The sequence below is a fragment of the Triticum dicoccoides genome, chromosome 1A (assembly GCF_002162155.2).
Source record: "Triticum dicoccoides isolate Atlit2015 ecotype Zavitan chromosome 1A, WEW_v2.0, whole genome shotgun sequence".
NCBI lineage: Eukaryota > Viridiplantae > Streptophyta > Magnoliopsida > Poales > Poaceae > Triticum > Triticum dicoccoides.
This window is the reverse complement of record NC_041380.1, coordinates 14633583-14660594: the sequence shown is the minus strand read 5'-3', so window position 1 is coordinate 14660594 and position 27012 is coordinate 14633583. Positions and strand designations below refer to the sequence as shown.

At 47.0% G+C, this 27012-nt stretch overlaps 1 protein-coding gene and 1 pseudogene across 3 annotated transcripts; one reads left to right on the top strand and one right to left on the bottom strand.

Annotated features, from left to right (window-relative positions):
• The first annotated feature begins 12384 nt into the window (after positions 1-12384).
• LOC119358889 lies at positions 12385-18418 on the top strand. 3 transcript variants are annotated; one of them, XM_037625299.1, is made up of 6 exons: positions 12385-12612; positions 15092-15178; positions 15394-15664; positions 15786-15983; positions 16068-16297; positions 17692-18418. In XM_037625299.1, exons 1-6 carry the CDS (start codon positions 12601-12603, stop codon positions 18247-18249), a joined length of 1356 nt encoding a protein of 451 aa, XP_037481196.1. In that variant the 5' UTR covers positions 12385-12600; the 3' UTR covers positions 18250-18418. The 3 variants fall into 3 exon arrangements, with proteins under 3 accessions (XP_037481196.1, XP_037481192.1, XP_037481187.1); XM_037625295.1 differs by having other exon boundaries at positions 15074-15178; XM_037625290.1 differs by having other exon boundaries at positions 15041-15178.
• A 3528-nt stretch (positions 18419-21946) lies between these two features.
• Positions 21947-25783, bottom strand: LOC119331520 (annotated as a pseudogene).
• Positions 25784-27012: the final 1229 nt, after the last annotated feature.

Here is a 27012-nt window from a genome sequence, read left to right as displayed (position 1 = left end):
TAGTTCCATTTTACTGAAAACGAGGCTTTCAGTCATCTTGCCCATGTGGTATGATTTGCATGTCTCAAGTGATTCAAAATCAAGTGAGTCCAAATGGTCCATTTGCATGGAGTTTCTTCATGCATATACACCAATAGACATGGTTCGCATGTCTCAAACTTTTCAAAAATGAGTGAGTCCAAAGATCCATCAACATGGAGCTTCTTCATGCGTTTTATACCAATATGACTCAAATTGCAGTGCCACATTTGTGTGGTACTATCATTACTATCTTATACCTTTGGCATGAAAATGTGTATCACTACGATCGAGATTCAATAAACCATTCATTTTAGGCGTAAGACCATTGAAGGTATTATTCAAATAAACAGAGTAACCATTATTCTCCTTAAATGAATAACCGTATCGCGATAGACATAATCCAATCATGTCTATGCTCAACGCAAACACCAAATAACAATTATTTAGGTTTTAATACCAATCTCGATGGTAGAGGGAGCATACGATATTTGATCGACCTTGGAAATACTTCCAACACATATTGTCATCTCACCTTTTAGCTAGTCTTCGTTTATTCCGTAGCCTTTTGTTTCGAGTTACTAACACTTAGCAACCGAACCGGTATCTAATACCCTGGTGCTACTAGGAGTACTAGTAAAGTACACATTAACATAATGTATATCCAATATACTTCTATCGACCTTGCCAGCCTTCTTATCTACCAAGTATCTAGGGTAATTCTCCTCCAGTGGCTGTTCCCTTTATTACAGAAGCACTTAGTCTCGGGTTTGGGTTCAACCTTGGGTTTCTTCACTAGAGCAGCAGCTGAGTTGCCGTTTCATGAAGTATCCCTTCGTGCCCTTGCCCTACTTGAAACTAGTGGTTTCACCAACCATCAACAATTGATGCTCCTTCTTGATCTCTACTTTTGTGGTGTCAAACATCGCGAATATCTCAAGGATCATCATATATGTCCCTGATATATTATAGTTCATCACGAAGCTCAAGCAGCTTGGTGGCAATGACTTCGGAGAACCATCACTATTTCATCTGGAAGATCAACTCCCACTCGATTCAAGCGATTGTTGTACTCAGACAATCTGAGAACAAGCTCAACAATTGAGCTTTTCTCCCTTAGTTTGCAGGCTAAGAAAATCGTCGGAGGTCTTATACCTCTTGACGTGGGCACGAGCCTGAAATCCCAATTTCAGCCCTCGAAACATCTCATATGTTTCGCGACATTTCAAAACGTCTTCGGTGCCTCAACTCTAAGTCGTTTAACTGAACTATCACGTAGTTATCAAAATGTGTATGTCAGATGTTCGCAACATCCATAGACAACGTTCGAGGTTCAGCACACTGAGCGGTGCATTAAGGACATAAGCCTTCTATGAAGCAATGAGGACAAACCTCAGTTTACGGACCTAGTCCGCATAATTACTACTATTAACTTTCAACTAAATTTTCTATAGGAACATATCTAAACAGTAGAACTGAAACGTGAGCCACGACATAATTTGCGAAGACCTTTTGACCATGTTCAGGATAATTAAGTTCATCTTATGAACTCCCACTCAGATAGACATCCCTCTAGTCATCTAAGTATTACATGATCCAAGTCAACTAGGCCGTGTCCGATCATCACGTGAGACGGACTAGTCAACATCGGTGAACATCTTCATGTTGATCGTATCTTCTATACGACTCATGCTCGACCTTTCAGTCTTCTGTGTTCCGAGGCCATGTCTGTACACATGCTAGGCTCGTCAAGTCAACCTAAGTGTTTCGCGTGTGTAAATCTGTCTTACACCCGCTGTATGTGAACGTTAGAATCTATCACACCCGATCATCACGTGGTGCTTCGAAACAACGAACTGTCGCAACGGTGCACAGTTAGGGGGAACACTTTCTTGAAATTTTAATGAGGGATCATCTTATTTACTACCGTCGTTCTAAGCAAATAAGATGTATAAACATGATAAACATCACATGCAATCAAATAGTGACATGATATGGCCAATATCATATTGCTCCTTTTGATCTCCATCTTCGGGGCTCCATGATCATCATCTTCACCGGCATGACACCATGATCTCCATCATCATGATCTCCATCATCGTGTCTTCATGAAGTTGTCTCGCCAACTATTACTTCTACTTCTACAGCTAACAGTTAGCAATAAAGTAAAGTAATTACATGACGTTTAAGTTGACATGCAGGTCATAAATAAATAAAGACAACTCCTATGGCTCCTGCCGGTTGTCATACTCATCGACATGCAAGTCGTGATTCCTATTACAAGAACATGATCATCTCATACATCACATATATCATTCATCACATCCTTTGGCCATATCACATCACATAGCATACCCTGCAAAAACAAGTTAGACGTCCTCTAATTGTTGTTTGCATGTTTTACGTGGCTGCTATGGGTTTCTAGCAAGAACGTTTCTTACCTACGCAAAGACCACAACGTGATATGCCAATTGCTATTTACCCTTCATAAGGACCCTTTTCATCGAATCCGATCCGACTAAAGTGGGAGAGACAGACACCCGCTAGCCACCTTATGCAACTAGTGCATGTCAGTCGGTGGAACCAGTCTCACGTAAGAGTACGTGTAAGGTCGGTCCGGGCAGCTTCATCCCACAATGCCACCGAATCAAGATTGGACTAGTAACGGTAAGCATGTTGAACAAAATCAATGCCCACAACTACTTTGTGTTCTACTCGTGCATAGAAACTACGCATAGACCTAGCTCATGATACCACTGTTGGGGAACGTAGCATAAATTCAAAATTTTCCTACGTGTCACCAAGATCTATCTATGGATTCATCTAGCAACGAGGGAGGAGTGGATCTACATACCCTTGTAGTTCGCGCGCGGAAGCGTTCAAGAGAACGGGGTTGATGGAGTCGTACTCGTCGTGATCCAAATCACCGATGATCCTAGTGCCGAACGGACGGCACCTCCGCGTTCAACACACGTAAGGAGCAGCGACGTCTCCTTCTTCTTGATCCAGCAAGGGGGAAGGAGAGGTTGAGGAAGATGGCTCCAACAGCAGCACGACGGCGTGGTGGTGGTGGAGCTGCAGTACTCCAGCAGGGCTTCGCCAAGCACTATGGAGGAGGAGGATGTGTTGGAGAGGGAGAGGGAGACGCCAGGGCTCAGGTCTGGTTGCCCTCCCTTTCCCCCACTATATATAGGGCCAAGGGAGAGGGGGGGGCGCAGCCTTAGCCCTTCCTCCAAGGAAGGGTGCGGCCAAGGGAGGAGTCCCTCCTCCCCAAGGCACCTCGGAGGTGCCTTCCCCCTTTAGGACTCTTCCTTTCCCTCTTCTCTTGGCGCATGGGCCTCTTGGGGCTGGTGCCCTTGGCCCATATAGGCCAAGGCGCACCCCCTACAGCCCATGTGGCACCCCGGGGCAGTTGGCCCCACCCGGTGGACCCCCGGGACCCTTCCGGTGGTCCCGGTACAATACCGGTGACCCCGAAACTTGTCCCGATGGCCGAAATAGCACTTCCTATATATAATTCTTTACCTCCGGACCATTCCGGAACTCCTCGTGACGTCCGGGATCTCATCCGAGACTCCGAACAACTTTCGGGTTACCGCATACTAATATCTCTATAACCCTAGCGTCACCGAACCTTAAGTGTGTAGACCCCACGGGTTCGGGAACCATGTAGACATGACCGAGACGTTGTCCGGTCAATAACCAACAGCTGGATCTGGATACCCATGTTGGCTCCCACATGTTCCACGATGATCTCATCGGATGAACCACGATATCAAGGACTTAATCAATCCCGTATACAATTCCCTTTGTCTAGCGGTACGATACTTGCCCGAGATTCGATCGTCGGTATCCCGATACCTTGTTCAATCTCGTTACCGGCAAGTCTCTTTACTCGTTCCGTAACACATCATCCCGTGATCAACTCCTTGATCACATTATGCACATTATGATGATGTTCCTACCGAGTGGGCCCAGAGATACCTCTCCGTTTACACGGAGTGACAAATCCCAGTTTCGATTCGTGCCAACCCAACAGACACTTTCGGAGATACCTGTAGTGTACCTTTATAGCCACCCAGTTACGTTGTGACGTTTGGCACACCCAAAGCACTCCTACGGTATCCGGGAGTTGCACAATCTCATGGTCTAAGGAAATGATACTTGACATTAGAAAAGCTTTAGCATACAAACTACATGATCTTGTGCTAGGCTTAGGATTGGGTCTTGTCCATCACATCATTCTCCTAATGATGTGATCCCGTTATCAACGACACCCAATGTCCATGGTCAGGAAACCGTAACCATCTATTGATCAACGAGCTAGTCAACTAGAGGCTTACTAGGGACATGGTGTTGTCTATGTATCCACACATGTATCTGAGTTTCCTATCAATACAATTCTAGCATGGATAATAAACGATTATCATGAACAAGGAAATATAATAATAATCAATTTATTATTGCCTCTAGGGCATATTTCCAACAATATGCTAGTCGTTTGCTGCAGCTCTACCTCATACCTTTTACCTTACCCATAAGCTTAAATAGTCTTGATCGCGAGGGTGCGAGATTGCTGAGTCCCCGTGACTCACAGATACTTCCAAAACCAATTTGCAGGTGCCATTGAGTCCGTGCAGATGACGCAACCAAGCTCAGAAGGAGCTCGATGAGGATCTTGTTCTTTATGTTGTTTCGTTCTAGTTGATCAGTAGTGGAGCCCAGTTGGGGTCGATCGGGGATCGTGTCGCATTTGGGGTTCTTCTTTTATTTTGGTTCCGTAGTCGGACCTTGATTGTATCTGGATGATGTAATGCTTTATTCATGTAATTGTGTGAAGTGGCGATTGTAAGCCAACTATGTATCTCTTTCCCTTATGTATTACATGGGTTGTGTGAAGATTACCTCACTTGCGACATTGCTTTCAATGCGGTTATGCCTCTAAGTCGTGCTTCGACACGTGGGAGATATAGCCGCATCGAGGGCGTGACACTAAGCGCCTTGGCACCTGGAAGGCCTGCCTTCTCTCCCGTGAGGAGAGACTTGCTCTCGTTTGTCATGTCCTGAGCGCCATGCCGGTCCACCTGCTGCTGGCCATGGCTTTGCCACTCTCCATCCTCAAGCTAGTTAACCGGTTGATCGAGACTTCCTCTGGCACGGTAGGAAGGAAGCCCAAGCGGGTAACTGCCCGGTCAACTGGTCGAAGGTGTGTCGCCCCCTTGACCTTGGTGGTCTAGGCATACGAGACATACAACGCACGGGTATATCTCTTCGAGTTCGTTGGCTCTGGCTACGCACGACCGACCCTTCCCGGCCCTGGCACCACTTGCACTTGCCGGACGATGCAGCGGTGCACGACATCTTCCGTGCGTCCACCACTTGGCATGTCGGCAATGGTCAAACCTGCCGATTCTGGGCTGACCATTGGCTTGATGGCAAGTCTATTGCTGAGCTTGCACCTAACCTGATCAGTCTCGTGCCCAGACGACACCGCAGCACGTGCCTTGTGCATGAGGCGCTGCTAAACCGGGCATGGATCAGAGACATTCGTGGCGCACCGGGCATGGCCACCACTGTCGAGTACATCTAGCTTTGGAGATGCCTTCTTCATGTGTCCCTCTTCGCCAACCCCGATCGTATACGCTGGCGCTGGACCGAGCATGGAACGTACAGAGCACTCTTCCATGGCTCCATCGCCGATCTAGACTGGCGGCCGACTTGGAAGGGCTGGGCACCATCCAACGCCAAGCTTTTCATGTGGCTTGCGAAACTTGCCCGCTGCTGGACAACTGAGAGACTTGCAAAGCGAGGCTTGGACCACCCCCTAGGTGTGTTCTCTGCGACCAGGGCACTGAAGACATCCACCATCTACTCGCTGCTTGTGCCTTCTCTCGTGAGGTGTGGCACCGCACCCTGGCTTGGTGCAAACTCATCGTCCACCCACCGGACAGCAACCTTACCCTCTACGATTGGTGGCGAGGCGCAACAACCTCCGCCCCCTCCTCGCTCCGCAAATCATTGGCGTCGATCGTCTCTCTGGTCGCTTGGGACATTTGGAAGCACCGCAACGCCTGCATCTTCGACCAAAGGCAACCCTCGATCAGCCGCCTATTCTCCTCCGTCCAAGATGACGTGCGCGCTTGGGCCAATGCCGGCGCCAAAGGGCTACGAGCTGTAATAGACGCGTTGTAAACCTCTGTAGTGGGGCTGAGTATCCCCTCCCCCCTACTCTTGAGTGCCCCCGGCACGCCTCTCAGTGCATGAACCGGTGGCTCTCTAACTTTGTAACTAACTCCTCCTTTTTTTGAACCTTACTTCAAATATTAATCAAACTTCCCAAACTGGGATTTCGTCTGAGATAACACTCAAAATACAGTCAGGTGAAGATTGTAACCAGACCTTACATAAATTATGTGCGACACCCTCTCTAGCTAACAGATGTGCCGCTTTATTTGCTGATCGACGAGCCCATGTAACCCTCCAGCTTCCGCGCGTTGCCAGCAGCTTCTTAACTTCTTCGATGACAGGTCCCAACGACGACAGGTCCTTTTCCTGACCCTGTAGCTTGCATACGATTTCACGACAGTCCATCTCTACATGCAGATTATGTACATTAAGCTCAACAGCAAGTTGCACTGCTCTCCTACACGCCCAAAGCTCCGCCATTGCTGGATCCTGGCACCGCGGGAAGATGTGACATGCCCCTCCCAGAAAGGCGCCCTCCTGATTCCGAAATACAATGCCTGCACCACCAACCTCTCCTACTTTGGAAATTGCCGCATCAACATTAGCTTTCACCCACCCCTCGTCAGGCGGTTTCCATTTCTCGCATGGTGCTGGGTTGGATTGTTTGCTCTTGCGGCCATGAATGGATTGCCACTCGCCCATCAGATGGAACACTCTTCTCGCAATATCTTCCGCGTCTTCTATTCTCTGTCCATCCCTTGCATTGTTGCGTGCCAGCCAGAGTGCGTACACCCCCTGAACCATGACCGCCCTCTCATCGTCCGACGCCTCCTCAAACCAAGACAGGAGCCACCTTGATAATGCATTCTGAGGGCTAGCTGACTCCGGTAGGATCGCCACCGGCACCCCCAATTCCGAGTGCATAATCTTCCAGGATTTCAATGAATGAAAACAGCCCCAAAATCTATGATAGATTGTTTCTTCTCTGCCACACGCTACACAAAACACCCCAACCTTGATCCTCCTCCTATGGAGTTCAGCTCCCACTGCCAGACCATTACGTATCAACCGTCACATATGTATTTTCACCTTCCCTGGCGCGACGGTATCCCATAAGCTCATCCACGACTTGTGGTCCTGTACCGTGGATGAGGTTTCCGGCCGGCCTGCTTTGAGTCGTTTCTGTTGCATCCGCAAGTGGTAGGAAGACCTCACTGTAAACACCCCATTTTTGGTGTAGTTCCACGCTAGATAATCCTTCACACTTGGTCCACCGATTGGGATCCTGGTTATCTCACGAGCTTCGTCCGGGGAGAACATTGCATGCACCTTCTCTAGATCCCATGCAGTGCCGTTTTCACAAAACAGATCGCACACCCGATTTATTCCTTGGATATAGGTTTGGCCTAGTGGCCTTAGACTTCCAGTCCTTGGTATCCAATTATCATGGTGCACTTTGATTGTAGTACCATCCCCTACTCTCCAGATGAGTCCCTCTAATAGCAGATCCCTCCCGTGGAGTATGCTTCTGAAGGTGAATGATACACCACTCGGGCAAGTTGCATTGAGAATCGAGCCCTCCACAAAGTATCGTGCTTTCAGAACACGAGGGCACAATGTCTCCGGTTGCTGTAGCATTCTCCAGGCCTGTCGTGCGAGCATAGCTTGATTGAAAGCTTCAGGGTCCCGAAAACCAAGTCCTCCCTCATGCTTCCTCGTACACATTTTATCCCAAGCAATCCAGTGCACTTTCTTCTTTCCATTTGCTTCCCCCCACCAGAAGTTTGATGAGATAGTTGACAAGTTCCCGCACATTTTCTTTGAGAGTTGGAAGCAACTCATGGTAAAAGTTGGTGATGACTGGAGGCCTGACTTCACAAGCACCTCTCTGGCTTTTTTGGACAGCCCCTGTCCCTTCCATCCCGATACTTTTCCTCTTGCACACTCCTTGACATACCTGAACGTTCCATCCTTCGATTTGCCTACAGTGGTTGGGAGTCCCAAATACCTCTCGCTGAGTGCTTCCACCGATATACCACTAACCTGATGTAGCTCACCTTTACTTGCTTCGGAGATGCCCTTTCCAAAAAAGATAGCAAATTTTTGGAGGTTTACTTTCTGACTTGAGGCCGCTTCATAGTCCTGCAAAATAATTCGGAGTGCATCAAAGTTCTCTGCGGATCCCTCAAGGAACACCACACTATCATCTGCAAACAAAAGGTGGGTGACAGTCGGTCCTCCACTTCCAAAGGACACCCCTCTTATATCTTTCTGTCTCTGTGCATTCTTTAGCATTGCAGAAAATCCCTCTACACAGAAAAGAAAGAGATATGGGGAGAGTGGATCCCCTTTCCTAAGCCCACGAGACGGTAGAAACCCATGGGAGAGGCCGCCATTCAACTTAACCGAAAAAGATGCTGTTCTGACACATCTCATGACCATCTCCGTCCAGTGACTAGAGAAGCCAATCTTCATCATCATTTGCTCAAGGAAATCCCACTCGACCCTATCATAGGCCTTCATCATGTCGAGCTTTACAGCGCACAAGGGCTTCTTCCGTTTTCTCTTTCTGATCGCATGCACACTTTCATATGCCACCAGTACATTGTCCGTAATTAATCTACCAGGTACGAATGCGCTCTGTTCTTCTGAGATCATGAACGGTAACACCACCTTCAGCCGGTTAGCCAGTGCTTTCGCGACGATCTTATATAGAACATTGCATAAACTAATCGGGCGAAACTGCGTAAGTAACTCCGGTGAGTTTACTTTCGGGATCATCACTATGACCGTATCGTTGAACCCCGTTGGGGCTGCCTGGCCAGCAAGGAACTCACGGATCACCTCACACACGTCCTCCTTTAACAATGCCCAATGCTTTTGGTAGAACATGGCCGGGAGCCCGTCCGGCCACGGGGCCTTAGTGGGTCCCATTTGGAAGAGAGCGGCCTCTATTTCCTCATCAGTGAACTACGCACAAAGCTTGACATTCATAGCTTCTGTAACAGCAACATCAATGTGTTGTAACACTTTCTCTGTCTCCCGCGTGCCATCCAAAGTGAACAGTTGCGTGTAGAACTGAGCCGCCATCGTCCTCATCCCGTCATCATCCGTGCACTTGGACCCATCGTCCCTGATTAGAGCTTTGACCGTATTCTTTCTCTTCCTGTGTGAAGCTCGGTTCTGAAAATACTTCGTGTTTTGATCCCCCTCCGTCAACCAGTCAACCCTCGATCTTTGTTTGTAGTAAATCTTCTCTCTCTCATATAGATCGTGGAGCTGGTCCTCGATATCCTTCACCTCCTGTCTGTATCCAGATCGTGCAGCCCGCTCTTTGGCCTCCACTAATTGCACTTTCAGGTGAGAAATCTGTTTCTTTATAGACCCAAAAACATTTCGGCTCCATCGCTGCATGTCCCTAGACGTGGCTCTAATGCGTTTGCATGTCCCAGCAAGGGCACCAGCCCCGTGATTGGTTGCATGGGAATCGGCCCATGCAGACGCCACCATCGCTTCATATCCATCGTGCTTCGCCCAGGCCGCTTCATAGACAAAAGGGCTCTACCCCCCCCCCCCACGTGCTTCGCAGCCAGTGCTGCTTGCACCTTGACAACAATCGCCTGGTGATCCGATTCCTCAGTCATGACATGTAAAACTTCGACCGCCGAGAAAATCTGTGCAAAGTCAGCATTGCAGGTGGCCCGGTCCAATCTTACTTGAATGTTTTCGTTGCCATCTCTTTTGTTATCCCACGTGAAAGGATAACCCGAATAGCCTAGATCAGCTAGCCCGCAGTCGGACAAGCAATCGGCAAAACTCACCATTTGGTTCAAGCACCTCGGGTTACCTCCCAACTGTTCCTTCTGAAGAAGAGCTTCGTTGTAGTCTCCCACACAGAGCCATGGGAGATTATCCTGAGCTCGAAGATACCGAAGCACATCCCATGTTTTCTTTCTCTTCTCCACACATGGCTCCCCATAGATTCCAGTGAATCTAAAGGTGACACCATCCAGCACAACTTGGGCATCGATGTAGTATTGGCACCACGGCCTTACCGTTACGTCCACATGCTCTCTCCACCATAACGCTAATCCTCCACTCTTGCCGTTGCAGTTTACAGCTACCCTGTGCCAAAATCCTAAGCTACACTTCAATCTCTCCATCGCTCCTGCTGTTTTTTTAGTTTCTGATAAGAACACCACCGCTGGGTTGTATGACCTAACCAGGTCCCGTAATTCGCCCACTGTCGGGTCCAACCCCAACCCCCGACAGTTCCAGGCTAAAATGTTCATTGCTCCCGGTGGCCCTACGCCCTAGCAGGGTCCGCCGATGTACCTTCACACTAGGTTATGCGTTCAAAAACTGATGCTGTCTTCTGCCTTGTGTCATGGATGAACGTGTCATGCCCTTCCTGACTTTCTCCTCCCTCCTTCGGTTTCCATACCTGCCTCGGTCTCCTCTTTCTAGAATCCGGGGGGGGGGCCTGGAAGCTGTCTCCCCTCCCCCTTGCTCCGCACTCATCTGTCTGGGTTTGCGAACATAATACCCCCTTCTTCTTTCACTAGGGTAATGCGGTGTATACCCAAAGTTCCCCTCTCTTTCTCTGGTAGCATAAGCACCCTCCCACCGTCGTCGCTCTTCAAGTTTTTCCTTCTCAAACTCCCGCTGCTTTTGCTGCATTTTCAGTTGTTCCCTCAGGTCTCTTTCTTTCTTGCGTTCCAGATCATGTCTCAGGTCCCTCTCCTCTGTCCATTCCCTCCTAACATGGCCCTTCCTAGGGCTATTTACTTCTCCCTTTTCCTGCCTTCGGTCCACGCTAGTGCGTGAGCACTCCGGCTTGTCAAACTCACTATTAAGGTTGCGTTTTGTCGGGATGTCCCGGACTCGCCCATACACCTTGCTTTCCCGCTCTCTCTTGCTGCCCTCCGACTGTGAACTCATGAAGCTGCTACTATTGTTTGTCTTCCCCTTCGCCTCTACTTTGGAGCCAGTGCTCCTCCCCGGCGAAGCTCTCAACTAGCCGCCCCATTGTGAAGATTTGTCTACTGGAGGGTCGCACCGCCCATCCACATGGACGAGTCTTCCACGGTCGAAGCAAAAGTGTGGGATTTTTTCATAGTGGAAATCAAACCAAGTGCCCACCTTATCCTCCTGTGAAGTCTTGAGTTGGAAGCACCTAACCAGCGGCTCGTAGATTGAAATCCTTGCCCTCACCCTCAACTGGTTCCCTCTAGCTAATCCTTCCTTGTCCACATCTACCTTGACAACCTCGCCAAGCCAGTTGCCTAGCGCGCGCCCAAATGCCTCAGTTCTCTTCCCCAGTGGTAAATCATCTACCCTGACCCAAACATCCACTTTATCAAACACCATCCCAGAGGGCCAAATATTACTCTCATACTCCTTTAGCACGAGCACGTTGAAATCATACTGCCACGGCCCGTTGTTCATCGCATGTCTCCAATCACCTTCACTGCCAAAGTGAACCACGAAAACGTTGTCGCCCATGTCCCTGAACCTCGCCTCGTGATGTAGCCCCCAGGCCCTCTGCATCGCCTTCTCCAACACTGTTTTGTTTAGCGGCCTCGGCGAGAATGCTTTCCCCACCGCTGACCACTTTGCGCCCTTGGGCAAGATCTGATCTGAGTCTTCGAAGACGAAGCCTTCTGCCTCCTTATCCAGAAGTACCATCCCTCCCAGCCTAGCTAAGAGGCTCGACGTGGGATCCGACGTCTTGCTTGCCACCGGGGACTTGGAGGATCCCCTGCTCACCGATTTGCCCGGCGTCGTTGCCGCTGCCGGGGTAGCCTTTGCCCTACCCTGCTTCTCCTTCGCCCTCTCCGCCATAGCTCCGCTCCGCGGTGGAGAACGCTACACCAGTCCGTGCCAAGGGAAGCGCTGTCGCCGCCCCGGATCACGACTGTATCCTCGCCGCCCCCGTCGCAGAAACCCTAACCGTAGCGCTGGCCCTAACTCCTCCTACCTATCAATGCAATGATACGTTCCCAGGCATATTGAAGGAAAAAAAAAACTTTTTCTTAATGAAATCGGAGTCCCAGGGCACGACTTAAACACAACCGAGATACGAGTACTAGACGGGCCCGAGAGCCGGACGGAGGCGGCCGCTTCCTGCCAAAAAATAGAAATTGGGTGGTCGATCGCCGTCCCCTCCCACCCCACCGCACCTCGGACGCGTCGCCGCCGCCTCCGCCCTCCGCCAAAATCCGTCGCCGCTCCACGCCTCGCACCGCTCCCCGTCGCCTCGCCGGATCCGGCGGGCCGCACCGGCGGAGATCCAGGGCCGCCGCTGCCGGCGCAACGCCGCGTCGACGACACGGTCCCCCGGTTCCTCAATTCGGCCTAGGGTTTCTCTCGGGAGGAGGCGCGCCACCCGCTCACATGGCGAACGAGGTTGTTCTCGAAACTCGAATTGCCCCTCGCGCATTATCGATTTATCTCTGCTTCCTTTCGTTTTTACTGCACTGTTAGGTGTTCATCACAACTGCATTAGTTGCTAGCGTTTATTATACGCTATTACCTAGAACTTCCCAAGGAAGTTTGTAGATGACATTGGACAGTGAAATGGGTCTCAACTTTGCTAGAATCTGGAGGATAAGTGGTATTTGGAGTTAACAAAATTACATAGTACATGTTTACTTTCGCCACTGGTTCGTCAGTGAAAGAGGCACATAAGTGCACACTAGCTTATTCATGTGATGATCAATAACAATTGTTGGCACAAACTGGGTGACCAACTCTTGTTCGGCTCTGTCTTGAACTATGAAAGTGTCTAGAATTAGTCTGCAGTATGCTGCGTTTGATTTATTTTTTATCAGTTATGACATGCCATCAGGTTTACAGATGTTGGCAATTCTGTTTCTTCTTGCTCTGGTTGTCTACAGGGGTTGAAAAAAAAATGTTTCCTTCTTGTCACTAGCTGACAACCATTGAACTTGGGCCCGGGACCTCTGTCGTTCCTTGCCCTTTTCTCTTGCCAACATATCTGTCGGCTTCTGTATGATCCTTCTATCATTCACGGATGCAGTTGACCCGATCGACGGAGCCTGATTTTCACCTAGCTTATGCTGAAGGCACCTTATCTCCTTTTCTGACACCATCAAAGGAGGTGATCCTCCAGGGTTTCACCGAGGGTCATACAGCATCAAGTGTATCTTACGTGTCGGTGTCACACAAATTCTGTACATGACCACCCTTCTGCCAAGCCTCAGCCACCACGTTTCTCGTCGCTCTCATGTCGTTGCAGCATGTTCTTATATACTGGAAATGTTTCTCAGTTTGCTTTCGATCGATTCCTCTGTCCTCACCAGCAGTGCACATTGAGCGGAGCTAGTCGTAGGGATGTGTTCCACTCGAGTACCCGGGAAAAGACGTTGAAATTTCTCGCTTCACTAGGGCTTGGTTGAGGTGCACCTTCACATTACGAGGTTCTTGAATGATAATTCTCGGAAGTATGCTATCTTCCACTCTTCATGTTCATTGCGACCAAATTGCTCATGCTCATGAAGGGTTTCAATAAAGTCACCCACTTAAGAAGGAACCAACTATTCCTGTTAAGCATCCTTTTAGGAATGCCATAAAATCAGGCTCATTTCCTTTGTTTCCTTTAGACAAGATGACGCCAAACTGAGACCATAGAGATTGCAGCCATGCAGTGACATCCGCCTCCAAAAGAGAGACAGGCTTTCAGTACATCTCTTGCATGGAACATTCAGTCTATGTGGGAGCCAATTCTCAGCTGAAAGATCTCCACCTGGGTTTATTCATCTTTGTTCTGCAGAGGAACACCACCATAGGATTATACAATCCACTAAATTGAAGATTTCATGAACTGCCTCGGGCTTCCAAAGCACTGGCAGTTCATACTTAGCAGATACATTGTGGGTCTTTCTTTTACCCTACACTGTAGGGCAAAAGCCCCACAGCCATTGTGGGTCTTTGACCCTGGCTGATGATGCATTCGGGGGCGAGAACTCCATTTTCCGCGTCTTAACTTCCATCTCTGACCCTGCCTCATCAGCCGAATCATCGATGGTCATACACTGTCCATTGGGCACCACTGCAAGAGCTAGTGCAGGACCACCATCCAACCTTCTCACTTCATTAATCTTCTTCCCTTCCTGCCTTTGGTCCTGTATCCATTTCCTTGGTATCTGTGTCAATTGAGTGACCGGAACCAGAATTAAATCCTTTGCCACAGGAACTATAGTGCCTGACGACTAGTTTTAAAAGCGATGTAATACCCTCCTTGGCAACTTGTGTCTCACCTTATTTTTCTCTGTATCCAACTATTTGTTCTTCAGTAGCAAAGATGACAACTAAGGCTGCTTTACACCAAGAGATTGATTCCCCGCTTTTGCTTGCTCAAGAGGTTGACTGATCAAGTCCTTCCTCTTCTCTTCTGGTAGTCTCAGTTTCTTCCCACACGGTAGGATTCCGTGGTCATCCTTGATCTCAGCTGTAATATCAGTTTTCCAATGCTCCAGTGCGTTGAGTACATACGTATTATGGCGGGCAGCCATGGTTTGTAGCTATTTGGTGAAGCTCCCCAGCTCTGTTTATTGACCTGAACAAGGCACATCTTATTTGAATTGACTGAATAAGTCAGAAAAGAAAAAATATTTCTTTTGGGAATACATTACTAGATGGACATGTTCTGTCTAGTTAGTTTAAATGTTTCACTTGCATTAGTTGCCATTCTTGTTTGCTTTTTGTTCATTAGTGGGGTTGCATTCAACCTGTATTTTGTATGTTTCAAAGTCCACATAGTGATCAGTTTTTGCGCTTCTTCATTAGACATTTCCAAGTTCTCATTTTGTAGGTGTGCATGCGTTCACCTTTTGATCTCATCCAGAGTTGTGAGCGGTTTCAGAAACGTGGCCATGGGTTTGCTGAGGAGGGCACAAGCAAGAAAAAGTTAGCTACTTCACCATCTCCATCTTCTATGGCAGGCGGACAGGTTTGTAGCTGCTTACTCGACGTTGAGGGGTGCTTTTCGAATTCAGTTCAATTGTTTCACTTGCGCTTGTTTTCATTTTCTTAGTTCTCAGCCAAAGTATTTTTTTTTGTATGTTGTATTAGTGCATACATTTCTCAGACCTGTGTTTTGAAGCCCTAAAAAAGTGATTATAAGATTTCCATGTGTAACAATATGTTTGATTTATTATTTTGTAGGCTTCATTGTCGAGTTCTGATCTCATGCTGAGTTGCGAAGGATTTCAAAAGCATGGCTATGAGTTCCCAACGACACATGTCAGCCATCGGTTGCTTTACACCACTGGTGCTGAAAGTTGCCTCAGTGATAATGGCAACGCCACTGCTGCTAAGGACAGCCTTAGCAACAATCTCGACCTAAAAAATGATGACAGTCTTGGAAACATCCCTTGTTACGATGATTTTCTCCCTCTTGAGGATGATTCCGGTGATACGCTTACACATGATGATGGTACTTCCTCTCCCTCCCTGCCCCACTCTCATTTACGTGTATGCATGCTAAGGTTTTCTTATTGAAGAATATTATCAGAACTGGCATTCAAGGGCAAATTCTGTTTACTTGTCTGTATCAGGGATAGGAATTATCCAAAGGGTTAGTCCTATGGAATATATCAAAAGGCTACTATTGAAGAGATCTGCGTTGAGTATCTCTTCTGCTGAGTTAGGTGTCAATACGAAGTTAAGTATGATTCCAGAATCTTCAAGAGATTTTAGGCATAGTGGTGATCTTTGTTGGCACGAGTATTATCACATGAGTGAAGTATCTCAGAGTAAGCAACTTTTTCCTTACCCTGTGTCTATTCACTTTATTTGCAGACACGTACTTATATACTGAATAAGTATCCTTTTTTTAGCTGTTTTGCCACCAAAGCGATATACTCGGTGCGAACCATTGACTGCGGTGCGGTGCTTTCACGAGCCACAGGCTATGCTCCAGGTTTTTTCTATCAAGCTGAAGGCATATCTCCAAGCTATAGGCAGTTCAGTCGATGTATATGGTTTTGTTGCAGTCCGGGATGGTGAGGATTATCACCGAAATTATCTTTTCAATCGACCCCGAACTGACCCAGTGACCATCAACACGGTAATTACTTTTACGCCTTAAATTTGACTTGATATTTTGGTAGTAAATGTGCATATAATGGTCTTCTGTAGTGTCAGTTAAGCTTTTGCGGCTTTACTTCTATTTTTGTATGGACATGTTTACATTATTTAGAGTAAAATGCACAGTAGGTCCTAAAACTATTTAAGGATGGTCAAGCTAGTCCTAATACTATGAAAATGCACATCTAGATCCTAAAAGTTTGCTAAGTGTGTCACCTGCAGTCCTATCTGCACTGCATCAGCTTTGACTTGCACAAGTGGCAGGTCGACAACTGCCATGTGGCAACCTTTTGCACAAATCCCCCGGAAAGGTCTTCTCTTTGAATTTTATTACCCCTCATCTTTGCTCGTATCATCTATTCCTCTCTCTGGGCCTCCTCTCCACCTGTATCGATGTCATCTAGCCATCAACTAACCAAAACACTTGCAATTCTCGTACATAGGCTAATAGCATAGCACAAAGCAAGAAAAAATAACAAGACAAAGAAACATGGTAGCAAAGGGGATCGATCACGGTGATGTGCATTGCATGTGGAAGCAGAGCTACAACAGCGGCACCATAAAGTTGACCAATGGGAAATAACAAGGGAGCAGAGAGGAAGGCACACACTAGACTAATCGAGCTAGAACTCACCAATGGTGGAGGTGGAGGGCAGCGGCTCGACATCTGATGTCGGGGACAAACATTCCAATTGAAACGTTGTGGTACGTGGGACAACAAGTCTGGGATGGGATTTGTCCGGCTCGTTGTGGTGCTCCTCTACGTGGGTGGAATCGGGTCAGCATGCTCTGGTGATTGCCGGTGGCGGGGGCGAGCTGCCACATGACAGTGGTCAACCTGCCACATGTGCAAGTCAAAGCTGTTACAACGCGGATAGGACTGCGGGTGACACACTTAGCAAACTACCTAGAAGTGCATAGTATTAGGACTAACTAGGCATCCCTCAAATAGTTTTAGGACTTGTTGTGTATTTTACTCTTTACATAATCTAAGTAAATTTGTATGTTTGTCTTGGATATAATGCTTTTACATTCATTGATCATGGTACAAGATTAGCATAACACTTCACAGTAAAGTTGGAACTTGTGAGCATATCTTACTTAGAAATGCACACTGTTCACTTCTTTTGGCTCTGAAAGCCCTCAAATGTGAATGCATCACAGCACACTTCCTTGGTAAGCTTAACTTAGATGAGATGATAAATAAAATTAAGCACATGTGGATTATTTTTAAGACATTCATGCTGATTTGTTCTGAAAAGTTGCATCTCATTTGACGTCTCAACTAACTTGGCTATATAGTGCAACATCTCTGACATGTTGCCATCAAGAAAAGATTTTGACATGCTAATTCTTTTCCCTGTCGAAATTCAGACCAGCGACTACCTGCCTTTGATGAGTCCGATAAGAGGCATGTCCATGACATTTGAATGCTTGATCGAAGTTGATATCAGAATAAAGGGAGATATAGAAGATGTCACTCTAGTCGATGGGTGTTCCGATCTTATTGAGAGTCATTGTCTATATGACACAGAAATTGAGTGCACAATGGATGATACAAATGGTGCGGCCATGTTTGATTTTATCATCTTTCGTAGAGCGCTCGAGGCGACGATAGAGTTGAATTTCACGAAGGTGCCTACAGGAGGCATGGAGGTGAAGATGTGTGGGTACACGGCGATCTCGAAGAGCCTTTATGACTTCATGGGCGAGCAGCGTGAGTGTGATCGGTTCGTTACCTCTGCTGGGAAACATCCACAGTACTTCATAGCAGCTGTGCCGTTTGAAGATACACTGTTTGTTGACTTCATGGAGGGAAAGCTGTCGATTCCTTTCAAGGCAGCAGTTCATGGCAGCCAAGAGAGAGAATACCATTTCAGCAACGGTGCCGTGGTGTCGGTGACGGTTTCTTGGTCGTCGACCTATTACTGAACCTAGCAAGATATATAAGTATGCAGAGTGTCAACTAACTGCCACGTGTTAGATCTTTTATGTAACTTGATGGATTGTAAACTATGTTTATGTCGCTTTGTGCGACACACATCGACTTGTATGCAGTATTCTTATTGAGTAAAACTCGGCCTTTGCGCAGTGAGAGTAATGTGACCAAAACCTCAAACACATCTAGCAATAGGTTGCTTGCTAAATTTTTCCTGATGTTTTAAGCATAATGAACCACCATAAGACTGAAATGCAGATGCGAGCAAGACCAGTAGTTGCAGGGAAAACCTAAAATACGACTGCATCCCTAAGCATGATCATTGTTTACGAAGTTCCTATAGCTTGCGCTGTAAACACAATAAGATTACTACTTAGGCAATCAAATTCTACGGCAGTCTGTGTATAGTCGCCTCGACAGTCTGAGGCAACGTGGGTCATGTTGCCTCAGTCTGTGAATGCATACAAGTTCTACTCTCAGTTAGGTCGAAGCATCAATTAAGAGAACACCTTTTTTTGAATACCCACTTCAATTGGGCATCAAATTTGATTGGATATACAGTAGTCACCATACCAACATGTGGGGGAGAATAGCAGAAAGGAACACCAGGAAAGACCCAGATAAAGAAGAACCACTGTATGAAAGAAGTTGAAGTGCCACAGTTAGATAGTGCCGGGGTAGTTCATCGTGTCCATGGACAAAAATATTCAAATATGTTATTTCTTCATCTGAAACACATTTGGGAAGAGTTATAGAAGAAAAATTGAGTAGAAGAGCAGTGCATGAGAGTGATGGTGGAAGTGGTGGACTGTTGTTACTATGAAATAATGACATCAAGGTTTATGAACGAGATGTGACATCAAGGTTTTCGAAGACACAGATGAAGAAGCAGCTTTTTTTCTTCCAATAGTACTCTTCAAGCAATTAAGATGACAACGATTTATGTTATCGCCACTCCTACTTTTTACTTGATGATCAGGGAAAGTATAAGAATATGGTATTTGACGTCTTTGAGATATTCAAATTCCTAGAGGCATTATTTCTCACATTTTTGTAGAGATTTAAACATATGACATTTAATAAGTTTAATGTAACGTTGAAAAAAAATCACTGTAGAAGGGTGGAGAAGAAACATACATTACATTTTTCATTGACAAAAATATTTTTCGAAAGGTTTACGTAGCTCCAGTTCTTAGTGGGAATCGAGATTACTACTTACATAAAGTATTACTTTACCACCTACATAACTAGGGAAAAAATCAAACGAAAATGATAATTCCAATAAATGACTTGGCAAACCAAGTTTTGGAAGAATTCAATTTAAAACTAAGGTATGTCACAAGTCTTCGGTATTCGCACATGTACTAAGTTTCTGGTTAATACAATTCTAGCATGAATAATAAAAATTTATCATGATATAAGGAAATATAAACAACTTTATTATTGCATCTAGGGTATATTTCCTTCAGTCTCCCACTTGCACTAGAGTCAATAATCTAGTTCACATCGTCATGTGATTTAACACCAATAGTTCACATCTTTATGTGATTAGTACACATCGCCATGTGACTAACACCAAAAGGGTTTACTAGAATTAATAATCTAGTTCTCATCGTTATGTGATTAACACCCAAAGAGTACTAAGGTGTGATCATGTTTTGCTTGTGAGAGAAGTTTAGTCAACGAGTCTGTCACATTCAGATCCGTATGTATTTTGCAAATTTCTATGTCTACAATGCTCTGCACGGAGCTATTCTAGCTAATTGCTCCCACTTTCATACAAGTCCAAATGTTCATATTTCAAAAACTTCACAAATATCATTTATAAATATTCACACAAATAGTTGGTGATTTCGGGTGGGTTGTATTGTACAATTGCTAAAATAGCTCATGAATCTCAAAGCATGTATTCTACCGTGACCATCTACACCTACGCGAGGCTTGCGTCGAGCTCCTTCTACTGGGCCGCCTTGGCCCAAAGAACCAGAAAATCCAGGTCAACTATTGTCATAGCAGAAAAATTCCGCTACATAGGTCCATAGGATTGTCGCAGATCTAGAGCATATATCAAAAGGATCTATGGAGAGGATCATTCCCAAACAACAAGCCAAAAGCATTTGTTGTGACTATTGCCCACGCCATGTTTTGCTACTTCATTTTGATAATCTCTAACCACAAACTGCTTGACCATTGATTTTTTTTCAAGACCACTTAGCCAAAATACATTGATTCATGAGCTTCGAGTTAGTGATTCTTAGACCTTGCGTGAAGACAGGGGAACAAATGGCGCTCCAGTGTTCCATATGGCATTTTTTTAACTTACCTCTGTGATGGATCAAGAAAGAATCTTGAACGAACTCTATCAAACTCTGCATGTATCCCATCTTGGATGAGGTAAGAGCCCATGGTGTCTACATGGGCACTAGGATTGCCACAAATGTTGAACACATATTGAAAGAATCTATAGAGAGGATCATTCCCCAACCACAAATCAAGCCAAAAACACTTGTTGTGATCATTGTGCACGTTGTGGTTTGCGCCAATTTTGCTAGTTAAATTTACAATCAAAATTTGTCACAAAATACAATGAGGACAAATAAACCAGGACGGAGGTAGTAGCCATCCAGCGATAGCATTGAGCCCGGCACCTTGCCTGAAATACATGGGAATCACCCTTGACTTCCACCGGCCGGCGGCAGGGATCCATGTGGACGCACGTTAGGGCTGCTGCACTTGCACCGGCCTGACTCCACTTACTATATTAAGTGGAGCGGCATGTCGCCGGTTAAGCTCCGCCCCAGGTGTAACTCGATCGCCAGTATTATTGCCAACTCTGTGACAGAAGAATATGAGGGTGTTACCTGGTGATACGTACTGGCGAATGACACATGCATGTACCAAGTGAGGTGCCATTGGCTATACCATAATTAACACAAGCGCCCTGCTGCATTATCACATGCATAGGAATGATACATGGAATTCGTCCAGGTAGCAAAAGTTTAGTACGTTGCACCGCAGATATGAGATCTAAAACTCTAGATGCTCCTGGTCTGGTATAACTCTGAAGTATAGAACTTACAAGTACAGAATAATAATATATTTTTAAGGCAAACTCTATTACCGCGCGCGTCAATGTTTACAGGGACGAACAAAAGATCTTCAGGATAACCTAACTAAGTATGGAGACCAACACTGAGTAAGTGAATGTTTCACGAGATTGTGAGCCTCGACATTTGAGGTCCTATACTCATGTTTGAAAGAACAAGAAATAAAAGTACTAGCCTATGATTTCATGTGCAACTGCTCCGTATTGCACCGCGCTCCTTTCTTTGATAGCATCAACCACCACCATACAACCAGAAGCCATTCATACCAGTGCCAGCGCCTCCCTTATCGCCAAAGTTTTCAAAACAGTTAGGTCGTCGACGTAGTTGAAAACAGCCGTCTTAGAGCCACATAAATTTTTCGCACGTCGTAACTTTTTTCTAAAAAATGCAAGAGGCACCATTTGCCAAATTTGTGAAGTCAAATAATTTGGATTGCTTACCATATAGGTGATATTTAATCTGTGAAGTCGATCTAGATATGAGGCTATCTAGACCGGATAAGAAATAAAGATTGCCCGTGTATATATCCTGTGACTGTTTCTCCAACGGAAAATCATCACCAAAGCAAAACTGGGCAGCACAATATCATCTCAACAAATTCTTGATTTAACCTCGATCCATCGAAAAATCACATGAATTGAACCATGCATTTTGTTCTTGGCTAATTAGCCCCCTAACACATATGCCGCGAAATAACCTAGATCCTGATGCTAGCTAACACTTAACCTAAATGACACTAACTAATTTATTCATTCATGTGGATCAGCAGGTGGCCTGCACGGTGAGCACGCCGGAGTCACACCCGGCGCGGAACTCCTCCGTGTGCCGCACCGCGCACGACTCCTTGCCGAGGCACGCCGCCGTGAATGCCGCCAGCACCGCCTTGGACTCGCAGCCGCCCTCGTACGCGCCACACTTGCCGCGCGCCACGCCGAGGCTGGCCACGTCCACGCTCGAGATGGTCCTGCCATGGCTGCACGCCAGCGCCACCTGGTCGCCGACCTCGGCGGCCTCCGCGCATGCCGCGCCCACGGCCACGGTGTGGAAGTTCACTCTAGTCGGGTCGCCGCCGGCCTCCTCGAACAGCACCATCGTGTTGGGCTCGCCGGCCTTGAGGAAGGACCGTGGCACGTGGTAGAACCGCTGGGACGGCTCGTTGCAGCCGGTGAGGCACTTGAGCCCGTCGCCCTCCGCCTTGAACGTGCCGCGGTAGTCGCACTGCTTGCAGCCACCCATGTCAGCGGCGACGTAGGATGGCCAGTAGCGGCCCAGGTTGTTGCCGTTGACCCACACCACGCCCTTGCCGAGCCCGAGCAGGTCCGCCACGACCGGCTCCTCGCCGGCGGGCGCCTCGAACGTGGCCTTGTACCACGTGAATGGGCGGTGCACCGGGATGGTGCCGTTGAGGCCTCCGCTCCATTGGCTGCGGTCGTCGGCCTTGTCGAGGTGGGTCTCCCTGTACTCGCCGGCGAGGCCGGCCTTGTAGGACCAGGAGCTGTTGGAGAGGTCGTAGGCGGTGGTGTTGGTGACGGTGTCGACGAGCTTCACCGGGCCTCCCACGATACCGGCGGGCATCATCTCGAACAGAGCGCCGTAGTTCTTGAGGCCGATGGTGGCGCTGAGGAGGGAGATGTAGTTCTTCCCCGCGTGGAGCTTCACGGGCGTCTCCATCTGGAAGACGAATCCACCATTAGGAGAGTGCTGCTTCCCTGCAAGTTAATCAAATCAATTAATAGCTAGCTTCATCAATTTAATCAGCTTGCCATCACAATTTTTTTTAATAAAAGTGCACGAGAGAGAAGAAAACATATTTTGGGTTACTCACCAACAAGCTTGCCATTGACGAAAGCGTAAAGCTCATGCCCTGTCGTGTTTACGTGCAACTTGTAGCTCGCTTCTCCCTTGTGCTCAAAGCTGCACATTTTGAGCATCAGGAACTAGTTTAAATTTCAAATGTGTGAACAATTAATGTACTAATTTAAATTGTTAAATTTTATGTGCATTGTTTTTCCCAACAAATGTTATGTATGTAGTTTTGTCTCAGAAAAATGCGAATGCATATAGTTAACACATGATCTGCTTAGATATGATTTACATCGATCTTTGATTACCTTGTCCTGTACCATAGGTAGTCGCTCTGGTCGCCGGACGTGGCGATCTGCTCGAGCAGCTCGTTCTTCCTGAAGTTGCCCTTTTCATCAGTCATGAAAGGCTGGAGGTTCTCGGGCATCCACGACCAGGCCAGGCCCTCCCTCACCGTTTCCACCTCCGGCCTCTTCACCATCACCGAAGTCTGCGTCTTGATCTTGGCGCTGTTGTACGCGACGGTCTTGCAGTCCGGCAGGATGCTCACGGACCATGCAGGCACGACGTGGGTGGCACCTGTGTCGAGGGTCACGTTGACCTCCCTGTCGTCAAATTTGTTGCTGATGAAGCAGGCGGAGGAGTTGTCCAGCGTGTACTTGGTCACCTATGTGTTTATATTGATGAACCAAATGAATCGATTTTGTTGTGAATATACCATTAAAAACGCTAGTAGGATTTTTGTTAATGTTTGTTACCGTGATATTGGTGCTGCTCATGTTGGTGTCCTTGTAGTCGCCATGGAGCAAGATCTTCTCCATGGATTTCAGGACATTGTGGAGGTCCTTGAGGTGCCCATATTTTGGCTGCCTGATGTTGCCTGAAAGATCGTAAATGATCACAGGCGAGATTAACTAATTGGATGCGCCAAGAAAAGCGATTATTAATTATTTACACATTGCAAAATAAACTTGCAATGCATTGAGAAAAGAAGAAAAGTGATGGTGCACACACCATATTCATCAAGAGGGGCGTCGTAGTCATAGCTGGTTGTGATGTAGGGGCCACCTGAGGTGCGGCCAAAGTTTGTGCCACCGTGGTACTGATAACATAAAACATACGGATGATCAACATGTCAAATGTAAAATTATTATTAGGTTCATGCGTGCTAGAGGATGGAATGTAGAAGAGAGCATGGATTATAGCTATAATAAATCAATCACCATGTAGTAGTTCTGGAGCGATCCACGCTTCTGGAAGAACATGGCGACGGAGAAGGCAACGTCCTCGGCTGACCGGTGGAAATCTGGCTTATCCCATGCTTTGAACCTAATTAGTTGATTATGCCGGTACAATGTAATCAGTTTGAAATTCAACGTAGTTGTACTTGCTAACTATGCTCTTGTAGTTTCCAAAAAGAAATTAATAATGGACCAAGTATATATGGACGTACCAGCCAGTCCAGTTCTCAGTCCACATCTTGGGGATGTCGGTCCTCTTGGGGAACCAGTCGTGGCAGTAGAACCCGTTGCAGGTGTTGATCTGAAAGAATTCATTAATATAGTTTCAAACCAAAACACGCACTAAATAATTTACGAGTTTTCCAAGGAAAAGAAATCAAATAAAAAAACTGACCACGTTGGGCGGGACGTCGTCGTCCTGCTGGCACATGATCCACGGCACGCCGACGTTCTGCTTGTTGGCCATGGCGGCGCACCAGTGGATGTACTCGGACGCGGACTCGTTGTTGTTGAGCTTGCCCATGATGTTGCCGTACTCGTTCTCGATCTACAAAAGGTAAAAAGCTCAGTTAATAAAACAAGCATTGGATTAATTAGAGCACACGTTATGTCAAATATAATTATTTTCGTACAAATTAATTACCTGGGAGAGGATGATGGGGCCTCCCTGACCGGCGAACATCTTGGCCTCCTTGAGCTTGTCGACGATGAGGGTCGTGAAGGTCTCCATTTCTCGCTGCATTTTTTTAACGAACCAGGATAAGTTATTCTGAAGTAAATAATCTCTTTTTACGTCAGAAAATGATTAATTTATTCAAAACGTACTATACCTCGAAGGGGTGGTTGTGCATCCGGAACTGCATGCCGGAGATCTCGCGCAGCCAGGCCGGCAGGCCGCCGTAGTTCCACTCGCCGCAGATGTAGGGGCCGATGCGGAGGATGGCGTACATGCCGGCGTCCTGGATCTCCTTGAAGAAGCGCACAATGTCGTAGCTGCCCTCGAAGTTGTACTCCCGGCGGCGCGGCTCGTGGCCGTTCCAGAAGACGTACGTCTCGATGGCGTCAAGCCCGCCCTCCTTGGCCTTCCTGATCAGATCCGGCCACATCTGCACGCAACAAACCGACACGCGTAAGTGTAAACAATTCTTTCATTGAAATGAACACTAGAGAGATGATGGATCGATCTAGAGGTTGATCGACCAGGTGCGTACCTCCGGCGTGCTCCTGGGGTAGTGGATGGAGCCGGAGATGACGATGCGGCGCTCGCCGTCGATGACCAGCGCCCGGTCGTTGTACGCGACCTCCGTGCCGCTCACGCCGAGGGCGGCAGCGGCAAGCAGCAGCAGCAGGAGCGGCAGCAGCGGCGCGCGCTCCATGGCGAGAAGCGGTCGAGTCGATGGAGAAGAGGCGAGAGGATAGGAAGTGGATGTGAATGGGAATGGGAGGCGTTACTCGCTGTGTATTTATAGTGTGTGGAGATAGATGAAAGATGTCAAGATAAACATGCGTACACCATGCGCGCATGCAGCTAACAACTGTTAGTTAGTCCCGCTGACTTATCCATGCTAATCTAGATTTTTTTTCCTTGCCGGGAGATAAAGTAGATCTTATCCTGCCGCGCGATCATGCATGCATAGCATGGTATGGGTGTACAGTACAAATTTCGGTAACAGCGCCGGCTTAGCTTAGCGCTGGGAGATAACTTAGCGCCGTGTTTTTCCGTGTCGCTGCCTTATCCATGCCTGTATGCAGCGCTCAACATTTTGTTTTTAACCGTGCTTCCTAGGTTTTGATCGGAAGCGCGTCAGCACTAGGCAACACTTTTTTTGTTGTTGAAAATTTACCATTTTATTTATTTTTAGAAAAGAAGTTGACCCCGGCTCTGCATTGAGCCATGCACACTGTCAATTTTATATTATTATTATTATTATTATTATTATTATTATTATTATTATTCAAAAATGCCTTACATCAATCCTTCCGAATCCACCTTCTAGGCGACAAAAGCCGCAGCACCTAGAAGCTTGATGATGTGGTCATGATCAAGGCCGCTGGTACGTACTGACCTCACCCTTGCACACATCATCTAAAACCGGAGAACCGGTCCAACAGACCCTTGGCACATACAGCATGCGCTCGCTCCATAAGTCACTGCTGCCGTCTTCCGTGAACCCATCTTTGGGGAAGGGGTCAATGAAATGACCTTGTCAGGCCTGCTGTCGGCGCCGCCATGATTCTAGATAGCACCATCACCTTGCGCTCGTCCATCATCATGAGTCTGCCACCAAGACCCGGCTACACTGCTTGTCCGACTGTTGCTAAGCAGGTTTGTGATACTATTCCATTCTGCAGTACCCTTCCTTGGCGTAATTCATACCCAGCATCTTTCTCCACATCCCCCATTCTAGTATTAATTTATATATTTCTTGAAAACCTGAATTTAAAACTCAAAGGGATAATAAGTTTAAGAAATAAATGATTCTCTAGGTTTGTTTCTTTATCGATAATATTTACTTAAGGGATATGAAATCATAAACATTGATGGCAATATGGGGGAAGTTCTCATCAGGCAACAATGGTTCTGCCTGTCCCCACAAAAGCATGC